Source organism: Physeter macrocephalus, chromosome 10 (assembly GCF_002837175.3).
Source record: "Physeter macrocephalus isolate SW-GA chromosome 10, ASM283717v5, whole genome shotgun sequence".
In the NCBI taxonomy this organism is placed as follows: domain Eukaryota; kingdom Metazoa; phylum Chordata; class Mammalia; order Artiodactyla; family Physeteridae; genus Physeter; species Physeter macrocephalus.
Genome location: NC_041223.1, coordinates 85,949,926 through 85,964,015, shown reverse-complemented (window position 1 = coordinate 85,964,015; position 14,090 = coordinate 85,949,926). Strand labels below are relative to the sequence as shown.

The 14,090-nt window shown below is 37.8% G+C and overlaps 1 protein-coding gene across 6 annotated transcripts in view; it reads right to left on the bottom strand.

Moving 5' to 3' along the window:
- Positions 1–14,090, bottom strand: part of MYO6 (myosin VI) — a 154,935-nt gene that overhangs the window by 70,157 nt on the left and 70,688 nt on the right. For all 6 annotated transcript variants that reach the window (XR_003681558.2, XR_003681560.2, XR_003681561.2 and 3 more), the window contains exons 6-9: positions 12,685–12,790; positions 11,427–11,482; positions 8,485–8,582; positions 7,991–8,155 (exon numbers count right to left, since the gene is read on the bottom strand). Coding sequence is in view for 2 of the 6 variants with exons in the window: in XM_028494713.2 (XP_028350514.1) it covers positions 7,991–8,155; positions 8,485–8,582; positions 11,427–11,482; positions 12,685–12,790 (425 nt within the window). In the remaining 4 variants the exon portion in view is untranslated. The remainder of the gene's footprint in view (positions 1–7,990; positions 8,156–8,484; positions 8,583–11,426; positions 11,483–12,684; positions 12,791–14,090) is intronic.

The following is a 14,090-nucleotide window of genomic DNA, read 5'->3' as shown; positions in this document are numbered from 1 at the left end:
TGAAGTCAGGGAGCCTGATTCCTAGAGCTCTGTTTTTCCTTCTCAAGATAGCTTTGGCTATTCAGGGTCTTTTGTGTCCATACAAATTGTGCAATTTTTTTGTTCTAGTTCTGTGAAAAATGCCATTGGTAGTTTGATGGGGATTGCAGTGAATCTGTAGATTGCTTTGGGTAGCATAGTCATTTTCACAATGTGGATTCTTCCAATCCAAGAACATGGTATATCTCTCCATCTGTTTGTATCATCTTTAATTTCTTTCAGCAGTGTCTTACAGCTTTCTGCATACAGGTCTTTTGTCTCCCTAGGTAGGTTTATTCCTAGGTATTTTATTCTTTTTGTTGCAATGGTAAATGGGAGTGTTTCCTTAATTTCTCTTTCAGATATTTCATCATTAGTGTACAGGAATGCAAGAGATTTCTGTGCATTAACTTTTTATTCTGCTACGTTACCAAATTCATTGATTAGCTCTAGTAATTTTTTGGTAGCATCTTTAGGATTCTCTCTATATAGTATCATGTCATCTGCAAACAGTGACAGTTTTACTTCTTTTCCGATTTGGATGCCTTTTTTTTTTCTTTATTGCCTAATTGCTCTGCTTAGGACTTCCAATACTGTGTTGAATAAAATTAGCAAGAGTGGGCATCCTTATCTTCCTCATCTTTGGGGAACCGCTTTCAGCTTTTAACCCTTCAATATGATGTTACCCGTGGGCTAATTATATGGCCTTTATTATGTTGAGTTATGTTCCCTCTATACCTACTTGTTGAGAGGTTTTTTTTATCATGAATGGATGTTGAATTTTGTGAAATGCTTTTTCTGCACCGGGGCACGAACCCATGTCCCCTGCATCGGCAGGTGGACTCTCAACCACTGAGCCACCAGGGAAGCACTGGATACCTTTTTATTTCTTTTTCTTCTCTGATTGCCGTGGCTAAAGCCTCCAAAACTATGTTGAATAATGGTGGTGAGAGTGGGCAACCTTGTCTTCTTCCTGATCTTAGAGGAAATGGTTACAGTTTTTCACCATTGAGAATGATGTTGACTGTGGGTCATATATGGCCTTTATTATGTTGAGTTAGGTTCCCTCTTTGCCTACTTTCTGGAGAGTTTTTATCATAAATGGGTGTTGAATTTTGTCAAAAGCTTTCTCTGCATCTATTGAGATGATCATATGGTTTTTATTCTTCAATTTGTTAATATGGTGTATCACACTGATTGATTTGTGTATATTGAAGAATCCTTGCATTCCTGGGATAAACCCCACTTGATCATGGTGTATGATCCTTTTAATGTGCTGCTGGATTCTGTTTGCTAGTATTTTGTTGAGAATATTTGCATCTAAGTTCATCAGAGATTCTGGCCTGTAGTTTCCTTTTTTTGTGACATCTTTGTCTGGTTTTGGTATCAGGGTGATAGTGGCCTTGTAGAATGAGTTTGGGAGTGTTCCTCCCTCTGCTATATTTTGGAAGAGTTTGAGAAGGATAGGTGTTAGCTCTTCTCAAATGTTTGATAGAATTCACCTGTGCAGCCATCTGGTCCTGGACTTTTGTTTGTTGGAAGGTTTTTAATCACTGTTTCAATTTCAGTACTTGTGATTAGTCTGTTCATATTTTCTATTTCTTCCTAGTTCAGTCTCGGAAGGTTGCGCTTTTCTAAGAATTTGTCCATTTCTTCCAGGTTGTCCATCTTATTGGCATAGAGTTGCTTGTAGTAATCTCTCATGATCCTTTGTATTTCTGCAGTGTCAGTTGTTACTTCTCCTTTTTCATTTCTAATTCTGTTGATTTGAGCCTTCTCCCTTTTTTTCTTGATGAGTCTGGCTAATCGTTTATCAATTTTACCTTCTCAAAGAAGCAGCTGTTAGTTTTACTGATCTTTGCTATTGTTTCCGTCATTTCTTTTTCATTTATTTCTGATCTGATCTTTATGATTTCTTTCCTTCTGCTAACTTTGGGATTTTTTTGCTCTTCTTGCTCTAATTGCTTTAGGTGTAAGGTTAGGTGTTTACTTGAGATTTTTCTGTTTCTTGAGGTAGGATTGTATTGCTATAAACTTCCCTCTTAGAACTGCTTTTGCTTCCAGCTTTCTTGTGATTTCCATTTGCATGGAATATCTTTTTCTAACCCCTCACTTTCAGTCTGTATGTGTCCCTAGGTCTGACGTGGGTCTCTTGTAGACAGCATATGTACGGGTCTTGTTTTTGTATCCATTCAGCCAGTCTATGTCTTTTGGTTGGAGCAGTTAATCCATTTATACTTAAGGTAATTATCGATATGTATGTTCCTATTACCATTTTCTTAATCGTTTTTGGGTTTTTTTTGTTGTTTTTTTTACAGGATAATAAAATTTTAATGAAAATTTCCACAAGAAATTTTCTGACAGAATGTGAAGTTTTATTATTTGTCTTTATTTTTTTGTCCTGAATGTACACATGAGGTTTCTGAATCATAGCAGATTTCTTTTTATTTACCTTATAGCTAACAACAAGTGTGTTGTGCCCTTGCGTCTCACTTCTTACACTTACACCAACATAACGAGAGCCAGGTCAAATATCCTACAAATACAAAGTCTGTCTTGTTGACAAGGGATATAGAAAATGAATTTTCTGTATTTACATACAGAAAAAATAAGCAGTCGACTCTCGGTACTCATCATAGTCTTTTTGAAAATTTCTACTCTAATATGGTGGAATTTAAATAATCCTCTCCAGGGAAAATATAAGACCATTGCCTAAAGCTTTACAGTCCAAAGATGACTTATTTTCTCTTCAAGTGTGAAAGTGTACCTCTGTAGTTAGGTAAATCTCTGTAGAGTTTTCAATATCTATACAGTTGTAAATTAACGTCTATGGCTGGGTTTGTTTTTATAGGTCTTTTCCTTCTCTTTTGTTTCCTGCCTAGAGAAGTTCCTTTAGCATTTTTTGTAAAGCTGGTTTGCTGTGCTGAATTCTCTTAACTTTTGCTTATCTGTAAAGGTTTTAATTTCTTCATCGAATCTGAATGAGATCCTTGCCAGGTAGAGTAATCTTGGTTGTAGGTTTTTCCCTGTCATCACTTCTAATATGTCCTGCCACTCCCTTCTGGCTTGCAGAGTTTCTACTGAAAGATCAGGTGTTAACCTTATGGGGATTCCCTTGTATGTTATTTGTTGCTTTTCCCTTGCTGCTTTTAATATTTTTTCTCTATATTTAATTTTTGATAGTTTGATTAATATGTGTCTTGGTGTGTTTCTCCTTGGATTTATCCTGTATGGGACTCTCTGTGCTTCCTGGACTTGACTGACTGTTTCCTTTCCCATGTTAGGGAAGTTTTTGACTATAATCTCTTCAAATATCTTCTCAGACCCTTTGTTTTTCTCTTCTTCTTCTGGGATCCCTATAATTCAAATGTTGGTGTGTTTAATTTGCCCCAGAGGTCTCTGAGACTGTCCTCAATGCTTTTCATTCTTTTTTCTTTATTCTGCTCCCTGGCTGTTATTTCCACCATTTTATCTTCTAGCTCACTTATCCGTTCTTCTGCCTCAGTTACTCCATTATTGATTCCTTCTAGAGTATTTTTAATTTCAGTAATTGTGTTGTTCATACCTGTTTGTTTGGTCTTTAGTTCTTCTAGATATCTGTTAAATGTTTTTTGTATTTTCTCCATTCTGTTTCCGACATTTTGGATCATCTTTACTATCATTACTCTGAATTATTTTTCAGGTAGGTTGCCTATTTCATCTTCATTTATTTGGTCTTCTAGGTTTTTACCTTGCTCCTTCGTCTGTAACATATGTTTTTGGCGTTTCACATCTTTTTTGATGGGTGGTGCTGTACTCTTGTCTTACTGGTTGTTTGGCCTGAGACGTCCAGCACTGGAGTTTGCAGGCAGTCGGATACAGCCGCGTCTTGATGCTGAGATGAGGACCTCCAGGAGGCCACACTCCGATTGATATTCCCTGGCATCTGAGGTACTCTGTTAGTCCAGCAGTTTGGACTCGGAGCTCCCACCCCAGGAGCTCAGGCCCGACCTGTGGCCTGGGAACGAAGATCCTGCAAGCACGTGGCAGGCGAAGTCATGGTCCTCCAAAGACACGGACGTCCAAATCCCTGGAACCGCTTGGCTGGGGTGTGGTGATGGGGACCTGGAGTCACCGGAGGGGCAGGGTGGTGGCCTGAGGCACACAGGGCAGCTTGGTGTCCTCGGGGTCAGAACCGGACCACGTAGGCCGCCCACGCCACCCAGCGCACCAGGGACTCCTCCTGGGCTTGACAGGCGTCTGCACCCCAGATTCACGTCCGAGCCCCACATTTACGTCAGTGACCCCGGTTTTACGTCTGAGGCCCCGAATTTACATCTCAAAGGTAGCAATTTTAAATCTTCTCAGGGTTAAATCTTATTGAAAATACAGTTCATAAGATATGAACTGTGGTTTAATATTTTGAGTAATATTTTAAATTCTGAATAATTAACAAAATAATATTCTTGAGTTTCTTAATTTTTGATTTTTACAATCAGTCCTTCAAAACATGCCTTTCATACTGACTGACAGTTAACACTAATTGTACATAAATTACAACACTTGCTTTATGAACCTTCACAGGTATTCAAATAACAATTTCAGCTTTTATCTCAATGATTTACTTTCCTGTCCAGAAGCCTTTAAAGGCTAAGTGCTTTGAAAACACAGAATAAGGGAAGCAGCTGAGAAGAAAATAATATACTGGTCTTGAAGAGAATCTTTTACCCACACTTAAGGGGTGGGGGTCGCTCAGGAAGGACATGCACAGGGAACAGGATGAGAAAATTTTTTAAACATCTCAGCTTTTCTTAAATCAGGTCACTAGGATTCCACTGTCCCATGGCATGAATTCCAAGGTTAAATACATCGATAACGTATTATATACCAAGAAAAAATTTACAGTAAACTTTGAATGATTTAGGGATAAATTAATACTTTAGATGATCAATGCATTTATCTCCCCCCATTACGGTGAAATATTAAAATACAGTTAAAACCAGAAAATAATATGCAATGAATTTTTCTTTGTAGCCTAGAATCTTGGGGGAAAGAATAAAATAGAAGGGAGAGGGGATAATGCTGATAAGCATTTTCAATTGACTATTTCAAAACAGAGCTCTTTTATTTAGTAGCTTAATTATATAGAGCCAAAACAAATGTTTTCTATGCTAGCAAGAGTTTTATCCACCCGCCCCAACTGTTTTATCAAATACTTGGCTTTTGGACAGATGGACTTAGTATTAAAACCTAAGAAAAATACTTGTTTCTTCTAATTTTTCTATAACTAGAAAGCTATAACTATTCTTGTCACCCATTCTCATTCTATCCAAGCTTTATTTATATTCAAGGATTCTTGCATGACTATAACGAATGCTTCCATGGAACATGTGCAAAAATATTTCAAATTTTTGAATAATGCAAGCATTTTAAACCTTTTATTTTCTAAAGTACATGTGGAGTTAATATGGGTGTTTTCAAACAGATGTATCTCTACAATTCTTTACATAATAATTTGGATAGAATAGTGACCAAAAAAACGGGGGGGAAAGCGTTCACCCTGCTGTAGAGTTTCTCCTTTGTCTTTACAACTTTACCCCTGAGTTATAACTGGAGGCCTAAACTAAACCCGAGAAAAACCTGTTGAAATGACCAACACACTTTTAAGTCACTCTAAGGCAGAATCATTTGGGGGAAGGAATACAGAGGTGTGTGTACACCTGCCTGAGAGGAATATCCAAGATGGCAGGTGTTTTGGGGTGAAAGGTAATGCTGTTCCACGAGTTTCCTCTTATCACCAAAAGGACTCTCCCAGTTCATGCCACAGAGACAAGAAACTCTCTAACCTGATAAAGCATTTCAGTGGCTGCCCCCTTAAGATTTCAGTGGCTGTGCCAGGAAAGACTGTACATTCTGAGACACAGAAACTATGTTCCCAAGCCCCCAAGTAGAAAGAAATGCTATATTAAGACAAGAATAGTCACATCACTTTACCATTAACTCAGTGTTGACAAAGCCACATCATCATTATTAAATTTTATATGATTCATATTAATTTATATTCCTTTTCTAAAAATCATTGTAGAGAAATGCCTCTTCTACTGTCATGAAGATAATGTGGGCAACTAACTTCAAATTCCAATTAATTTGGTGAGTTCTAGAGAAGGTTAAACATTTCAGAATTATATAAATAGATGCAGTTATAAAGCATTTTAAAACAATAGAGTTTTTAAATTTCCAAATATACATTAAAAGAAATTGATTGATGTAATAAAGAAGAAGCCGGGTTGCAAACACACACACACACACACACACACTCACACACAGAACAATAATTAAGTATAAATGTGTGTCATGATTCTCAAATGGAGGACTTCTGGCCAAAGAGGACTATGAGAATCGCCTGGAGAACTTCATACAAACTGCATTCCCTACCCGCACCCCGTGATTCCCCTATCCCACGCGGGAACACTACTTTCTAGCTGAGAATTCGTCATTACGCTAGCCGCCCCCCAGTCACCACTGCCTGAAACTCAATATTGACTTGTGATCCTTGGCACTCCTGATTTCCTTGTACTTCTCTCACAACTCCACTTGTGCTTTCTTTCTGGGGCAACTCTTCATCTGCTCATCCTCTTCAACTCCAGAGTTTGGATCCCGGCACATGCTTTTCTACATTATGCAATCTCTCTGGACAACCTCAACTACTCACTGCCACAGTTCTAACTACCACCAGGGGACTGGCATCTCCCAAACCTGTCCCTGCAGCACTGACCTGATCTTAGTCCACCCAAGAGTCTTCCAAACAGCTCCACTCAGATGACCCACAGGCTCCCAAACCGGACTCATCCTACACGCCATAAATCTTCCATCTGGCCCCAACATGGTATATACAGCCACCCAGTTACCCTAATCGTGTTTTGGAAAATCATTCCAGACTCCTCCTTCTCCTTACCTAATTCAGTCTCCAAGTCCTGTCAATTTTACCTCCTCCTATTTCACACATCCCCTCCTCAGTAACCCTGCCATCGCTAAAACAAATTCAGGCACTGAGTAACTGCTACATCACCTAAAGCCACAGGTTCCCAACCCATTTACCCACGGCTGCAATTTCTATCCATCCCCTCTCCTACCTTCTTAAAGCTATTTTCCATATTAAACCCAGAGATAAGTACAGACCTGATATCCAACTTTCTACTTAACGCCCTTCGATCAGCTCCTCACTCACCACAGAAGACCAAACTTTCTAGCCTCACCTCCCACCCCTTCCTGTCCTACCATTTAAGCTATTTCCTGCCTTTCATTGTTCATCTTTTTGCATCTACCAGGAATACCTCTGCATGTTTCTTCCTCTAGTTATAGTTAACACTTGAAAATCCTTCAGGATTCTGATCAAGCATCAACTGTTCCAGTAAAGTTTTTCCAAAATCACCAGCACCCTATGCATATCTCTCACTTATCATTTGACATATCAGTCAGACTCTGTGTGTGTGTGTGCGCGTGTGCGTGTGCGTGTGTGTGTGTTTCCCACCAATTTAAGTTACTGAGAAGCAAGAACTCTGTCTCATTTATCTTTTTAACTCTGGCACAATGCCTGGTACCCAATGGGTAAGGAATAAATATTTGTTGAACTGAATTAAGGAAGACAAGTAGGGGTCCTTTATTAATTCAGTGGTCAAACTTTTTTTTACAAATAAGTCAAAGGTAACATTAAAGCTAGCATTACGGAACTATTATAAACTTCTTATTGAGTTTAAGGGGTTTAGCATCTATCCTTTTACCTATCCCATTATGTACCGCCTCATATAGTGTTATAAACTCAGCAGTAAATCTCAATACAGATCTACTTAGTACGAAAGTCATTCTATCATATTACACTGAATTTAATGTAAGTTATATGCAACTAGACATCAAAATCCACTGAAATACGTTTTAGAATAGAAGGCAACTCAATTTGCAAACACTGTATGAAATTTCTTTTCATCCAACCTACCCGAAAATTATCTGGGGAGCTCAAATGAAGTCTTTCCCTAGTATCTTCAGAAGCACCAGCACACAACCTATAAAAGATATGATAATTCCTTTCCTCTTTGCCTTGAACACAGATCCTAGATTTCTCTAGAAGATAATGTGAAACAAATCCTCCAACAACTGAACTCTAAAAAACAAAACAGAGAAATTACATTTTTGCATTTAAAGTCTTAAAGTGTAACCTACCAATGTTAAATTATCTTTTCTAATAATCATTTGTCTATCACAGAGGTGGTAATTTATGAATAAAGGGGAAAAAACAGATAACTAAATGTAAGTTTATAGTATTTATAGAGATGACAGTGAACATATATTTTATCCCAACTGTTTAAAAGTAAAAGAGGAATATTTAAATATATTTGCCATGAGCTCAAGTACAGCAGCAATTCTATCAAGACCCTGTATTTTCCAAAAACACTCCCCAAACGTATTACCCCGAAACTCACTCTCACTTACCTTTTCATTGAAATGTATTTCTACAAATTTCCCAAATCGACTGCTATTATTGTTGCGAACAGTCTTTGCATTTCCAAAGGCTTCTAAGAGTGGGTTAGCTATTGAAAAAGAAATGAAAATACACCATCAGAAAGTAAGCATGAAGGAAAATTACAAAGCAATATGAATAGTATGTTTCCATTTATTAATAAACATAAATAACTAGAAAAATATCCTCAGAAACATTAACATGAATGAATTCACTTGTTATGTCAAATCCCACAAATATTTATTGACTAACACTATGTCCGGGCCCTATTAAAGTGCAAGAGATAGAAAAGTTACTCAAAATTTATTAAAAAAAAAAAAAATAAGTGTTACGAGAAAGACTAAATTTTCAAAATTCACTAGTTTACAAAATTTGTAACTCAACTTTAAAAATTACTCCCTAAAAATTTTATGGTTGTCACATCAGCCCTACAAGAGCAGTGATGATAGTAAAGAAAACGGCAAGCTTCCTGTGATGAAATACAGGCAAGGAGTTATTAGTTGACTTACATTTTAAAATATATATTAATAAAACCTCCAGATTTAACATTTTTACATGCACATCCAACAAAATCTAACAAATAAGCGTTTACAGAATTACCTACGAAAGCTTCTCAGAACAATAGTTCTTGAAATCCCAATGAACAAATGTAAAATTTTAACTGTCTTCATTTTATAATTTCACACATTCTTTCTCTCCCTCTCTCCCTCTCTCTCTCTCTCTACCTGACTGGAAAAGAGCTCCTACAGTCTATTCTGGTACTCACTAGTCTTAACTATAAGCTTACCAGATTAGTGTCAATCTTACTCACATATTCCTTCAATAACCTCATAAATTGCTTCATATGTTTACTGCTATAGTATTTCTTTTTTAACTTTTTTTTTTTTTTTTTTCTTTTTTTGTGGTACGCGGGCCTCTCACTGCTGTGGCCTCTCCCGTTGCGGAGCACAGGCTCCGGACGCGCAGGCTCAGCGGCCATGGCTCACGGGCCCAGCCGCTCCGCGGCATGTGGGATCCTCCCAGACTGGGGCACGAACCCGTATCCCCTACATCAGCAGGCGGACTCTCAACCACTGCACCACCAGGGAAGCCCCTGCTATAGTATTTCTTATGAAATCTTTTAAAGTCCATTTCTCTTATTCTATCCACAGTAGAAAGCTTAACTAGTCACTAAACCCTTTTAAAGATCACTCCCAGGTTGCTTCACTTGCTAAAATAAGAAAGTATTAAAACTAAAAGAAATATTAGCATGTATTCCCACCTAAAGATTTCTATGGCCCTGCCAGTTAACATAAACTATTCTCCAGTAAGGGGCTGTAGAGACATTTGGAATAACACTTTCCAACTGTCCTCAACTACAGCACGTTACACATTGCACAGCACGTTCTCATGGAACAAACCAGGCTTATCTGGTTTCAGAGCAAATCTGTACCTCAAGTAAACAAGTCCAAATATTAATTAGTATTTTATTAAACTAACCCATTATTTGTTTTTTATTTATTTATTCAATTTTAAAGGGCAATTCCCTCACTAAAGGCACTTTACTGTGACTCTACCTAGGTGTGTCACAGTACCACAGTGAGAACTGTAGATAAAAATTAGAAAATTATTTATATCAAGAAATATGAAAAACCTTATGGATGCAACCTTTAAAAATGTTTATTAGAGTCAAATTTTTATTCATCTACATGCATATTTTACATAATTGTGAAAAAAATGTATGTAACATTTGCCTGCCATGATAGAGCGAAATGCATGAACATAAAAGGCCCCTGATAAATTTTTGTTCAACTGGAATTTTTCTTTAAAATGTCAAGAATATTAAAATATGCACTTAGTAGAGCATATAGTTAAGATGCCTGGGCTTATGTCCCATTTCCACAACTGAGGAGCTTATTTACTCTTCAGAAAGTTACTTAAACTCTTTCTACCTTAGCTTCTCATCTGTGAAGCAGGGATAAAATAGTACTTACCTCATATTCTATGGAGATTTAAGTTAGGTAACAGATTTTAAGCAAATCAGACAACGCCTAACACATCCCACACATGTCAGTATCGTCATCATTATTAAATACTTACTGAAGGGGTGAGAAGAGCGTCCAAAGAGGCCTGAAACACCTCAAAGAACTAAAAGGAGACCAATGTGACTAAAGCATAAGGCTGCAGAGGAACGACGACTCAATCAGACCAGAGGAGGTGGGGCAGGCCACACAGAGCACTGGAGGTGATGATATGAATTTGGGGGTTTAGCGTGAGAGAAATACGAAGCCAATAAAGGGCTCAGAGCAAAAGAGGTCATTCCAACTTCCACACAGAGACTAGGTTAAAGGGCAGCGAGACCGTAAGAGGGGAGACCAGACAGGAACCTGTGCCGCAGGAGGCTGCTGCAGACTCAGCGTGACGGCAGCGGAGACCAAACAGGATCCGAGAAGTCTCTAAGGGGTGAGCAAGCTCTGACAGCCCAGGGAAGTCAATTTACAGACTCCTGCTTTCCAAGTGTACTCTTTCATTAAAATGATTTCCTCCAGCACCTCATTTCCAAATAACCCTCTCCCTTTCTCCTTTACAAAAACAAGGTCAACAAAATAAACAGGAGGCAGGAGGGCTTCCTATATTCCTCTCATTCATCCGACAGATATTTATGGAGCATATACTATGTATCAGGCACTATTCCAGGAGTTTGGGATATATAAAATCCCTGCCCTCTTAGCACGTACATGGGGTCGGGGGTGGGGGGAGGACAACAGACAATAAGTAAATGAGAAGATAACACCATCTGAGCAAAGGTTTGTAGGAGATGGGAGAGTCTTTTGGATCTCTTGGAGAACACTCCAGACCACTAAGAGGATTCTTCTAAGTTAATTTCAATACATATCTAACAATGGAAAATAAGAATTTTAAAAATTAACAATACCTTCGACAATTCTATCATCAATGTCTTGACCAGTTCCATACGATTCAGTCAGATATCTGTTTAAAATACAGGATTAAAAAAATGCTGGATGAGAATGACATTGCATGCATTACCTTTCTAATTTTAATATTATTTAATACATCTAAAATTTAAACCTGGATCATGCACTGGAATGGCTTATTTAAAAATTACCAATTTATATTTAAATGCAACTACTATTCTGTTATAGCTTTTTAAACGTTTAAAATTCTATTTGGATGGCCTTTAACATCTAAATCAGCATTATTTTAAAAACTTTTTGGGAATATTCTGATTTTAACCAACTATTTAGTTGTAAATATGCCACACGTTGCACACAGAAATATTCATCTTTGCCACTGGGAGGAGGGGTGTGGGGAGGTAGAAATAAGAAGGCCAATCATCATAAACTTCAGGTAAAATATGGTTTCAACCACTCTAATGGCAGGACTATTGAAAAAATAACGTAAAGGCTGGATTTTGAAGGAACATTCCAAGATTTCCCTTTGCCTAACCAGCACTGGTCTTCTCCAGGATCCTCATGAGAACAGCATGTCAGAGGTAGATTTCAACAATCTGCAGCTTAGCTTCCACATGTCTGTTTTTGTAAAAGGGATAGAGCCCACCATTTCAAACCATGTCATAAAGCATGCAAGAGTATTCAAAGTCAACGGGTTAAAATCTCAAGGAGATCTTTGTAACTCTTTGCTCATAACATGTTCATGGCAACACTATTCACAAGAGCCAAGAGATGGAAGCAACCCAAGTGCCCAAGTGCCCACTGAGGAATGAATGCGCAAACGAAATGTGATACATACACACGGGGGAATATTACTCAGCCTTAAAAAGGAGGGAAATTCTGACACATGCCACAACATGGATGAACCTCGAGGATATCATGCTATGGAGGATAAGCCAACCACAGAAAAACAAAAAGTATATGATCCACTTATATAAGGTATCTAGAGTAGTCAAAATCATAGAGGCAGGAAGTAGAATGGTGGTTGCCAGGGGTGGCGGTCACGGGAAACGGGGAGCTATTTAACGGGTACAGAGTTTTAGTTTCATAAGATGAAAGGTTCTGGAGACTGGCTGAACAACAATGTGAATATACTTAGCACTACTGAACTGTACACTTAGAAGTGGTTAAGATGGCAAATTTTATGTTATACATTTTTTTACCACAATTAAGAAAAATCAACCTGCTCAAAATATTCTAGGTCAGCTAAATACTCCTCACCTTAGAACAAATTTTGTATTTTCCGTTTTGCCAGCTCCTGATTCTCCAGATACAATGACAGACTGACTCATCTTGAGCACCTTCATGTCTCGAAAAGCCTTATCAGCTGGGGTCAAAATAATACATTAACGATGAACAGTGTATTAAATACAAAATTTTCCAAATGATAGAAAGTCCATTTACTATCAAAAAGCACTTGCTCCTAAAGAAATTATAATGTGTGTTTACAGTTACCAAAATTTTCAAATAAAATCACTGAAAAGTGTTCCAACATCTCTAAAGCTATATACGTTAAATGTTCTCTCTAGTTATCCTGACAGCTAAGTAATATGAAATCAAATAAACGACTCTTATGTTTATACTAGAATGTCTCCATATTATGAGCTGTGGCTCAGCTTCTCCTAATACTAGAGCAGACCTGCAGAGAGATGAAAAATGCTCACTATGCATAACTAATGACATCCCCGGAGAAAAAAGCAAGAAGTAACGAGCCACCAATTAAGAAATCTGGCTGGCAAAATTTCTGCTGGAGGAAAAAAAATACACAACTGCACAATAAATCTGTGGGTTTTTTTCTGTAATACTACTATTAAATTTAAACATCGTGTAGAATTTTTCAGCATTTCAAAAATAGGCAAAATTAACTGCTTTAAATTTTTTAGATTTGTGATTATTTACATATACAATTTTTAACTATCTTCATTACACTCCAACAATTTAGACTATAAAATGTCTTTAAGAGTGCCCAGACAAGATGAGCACAATTCAATTCTATTAAAGTGGGCTCAAATTAAAACCATTTTGATTAAAAATTAGGTCCTGACAAACTTAGCCCTGTAAGGCAACTATTTCTCACCTCAGGCATGTGCTACCCATACCAGTGAAGAAAGCTCTCCTAATGGCTTTTACTCTAAGGGCCAAATGCAAACTACACACAAGAGTATTCACACATCCCTTTGACCAATTTATCAGCAATCTGTTCCACTCACTTTTGTGGAATCCTTGTAAAAACTTTTTTAGCAGTAAACAACTAAAAATAAAAGCCGGTTTATTTACATTTTAAACATGTAACTTGCTCACAATCAGGTTCTAAGGATTTTGCACCATTTAGCCAGCTGACAGAACACATACCCATGCCCATCAGAGCATCTCAGAACCAGAAGTCAATGTGCAGCTGCACTGGACTTGGTGTTCACATTCACTCTTGCCTAGTAGCACACAGTACACAGTCAGCCAAATCTAGAGGTGAAGCCCAGTTAGGCCATAATACAGGTACAAAGAGAAGGCCCAAAGAGAAACAAATTGTACTAAGAACCAGAACCAAAACGTGTCATCATTTAACTGCCAGCTATGTCTGAATCCCAAGGCTTAGCTAACATCTCTGTACCTGCAGTCACCAGCTATGG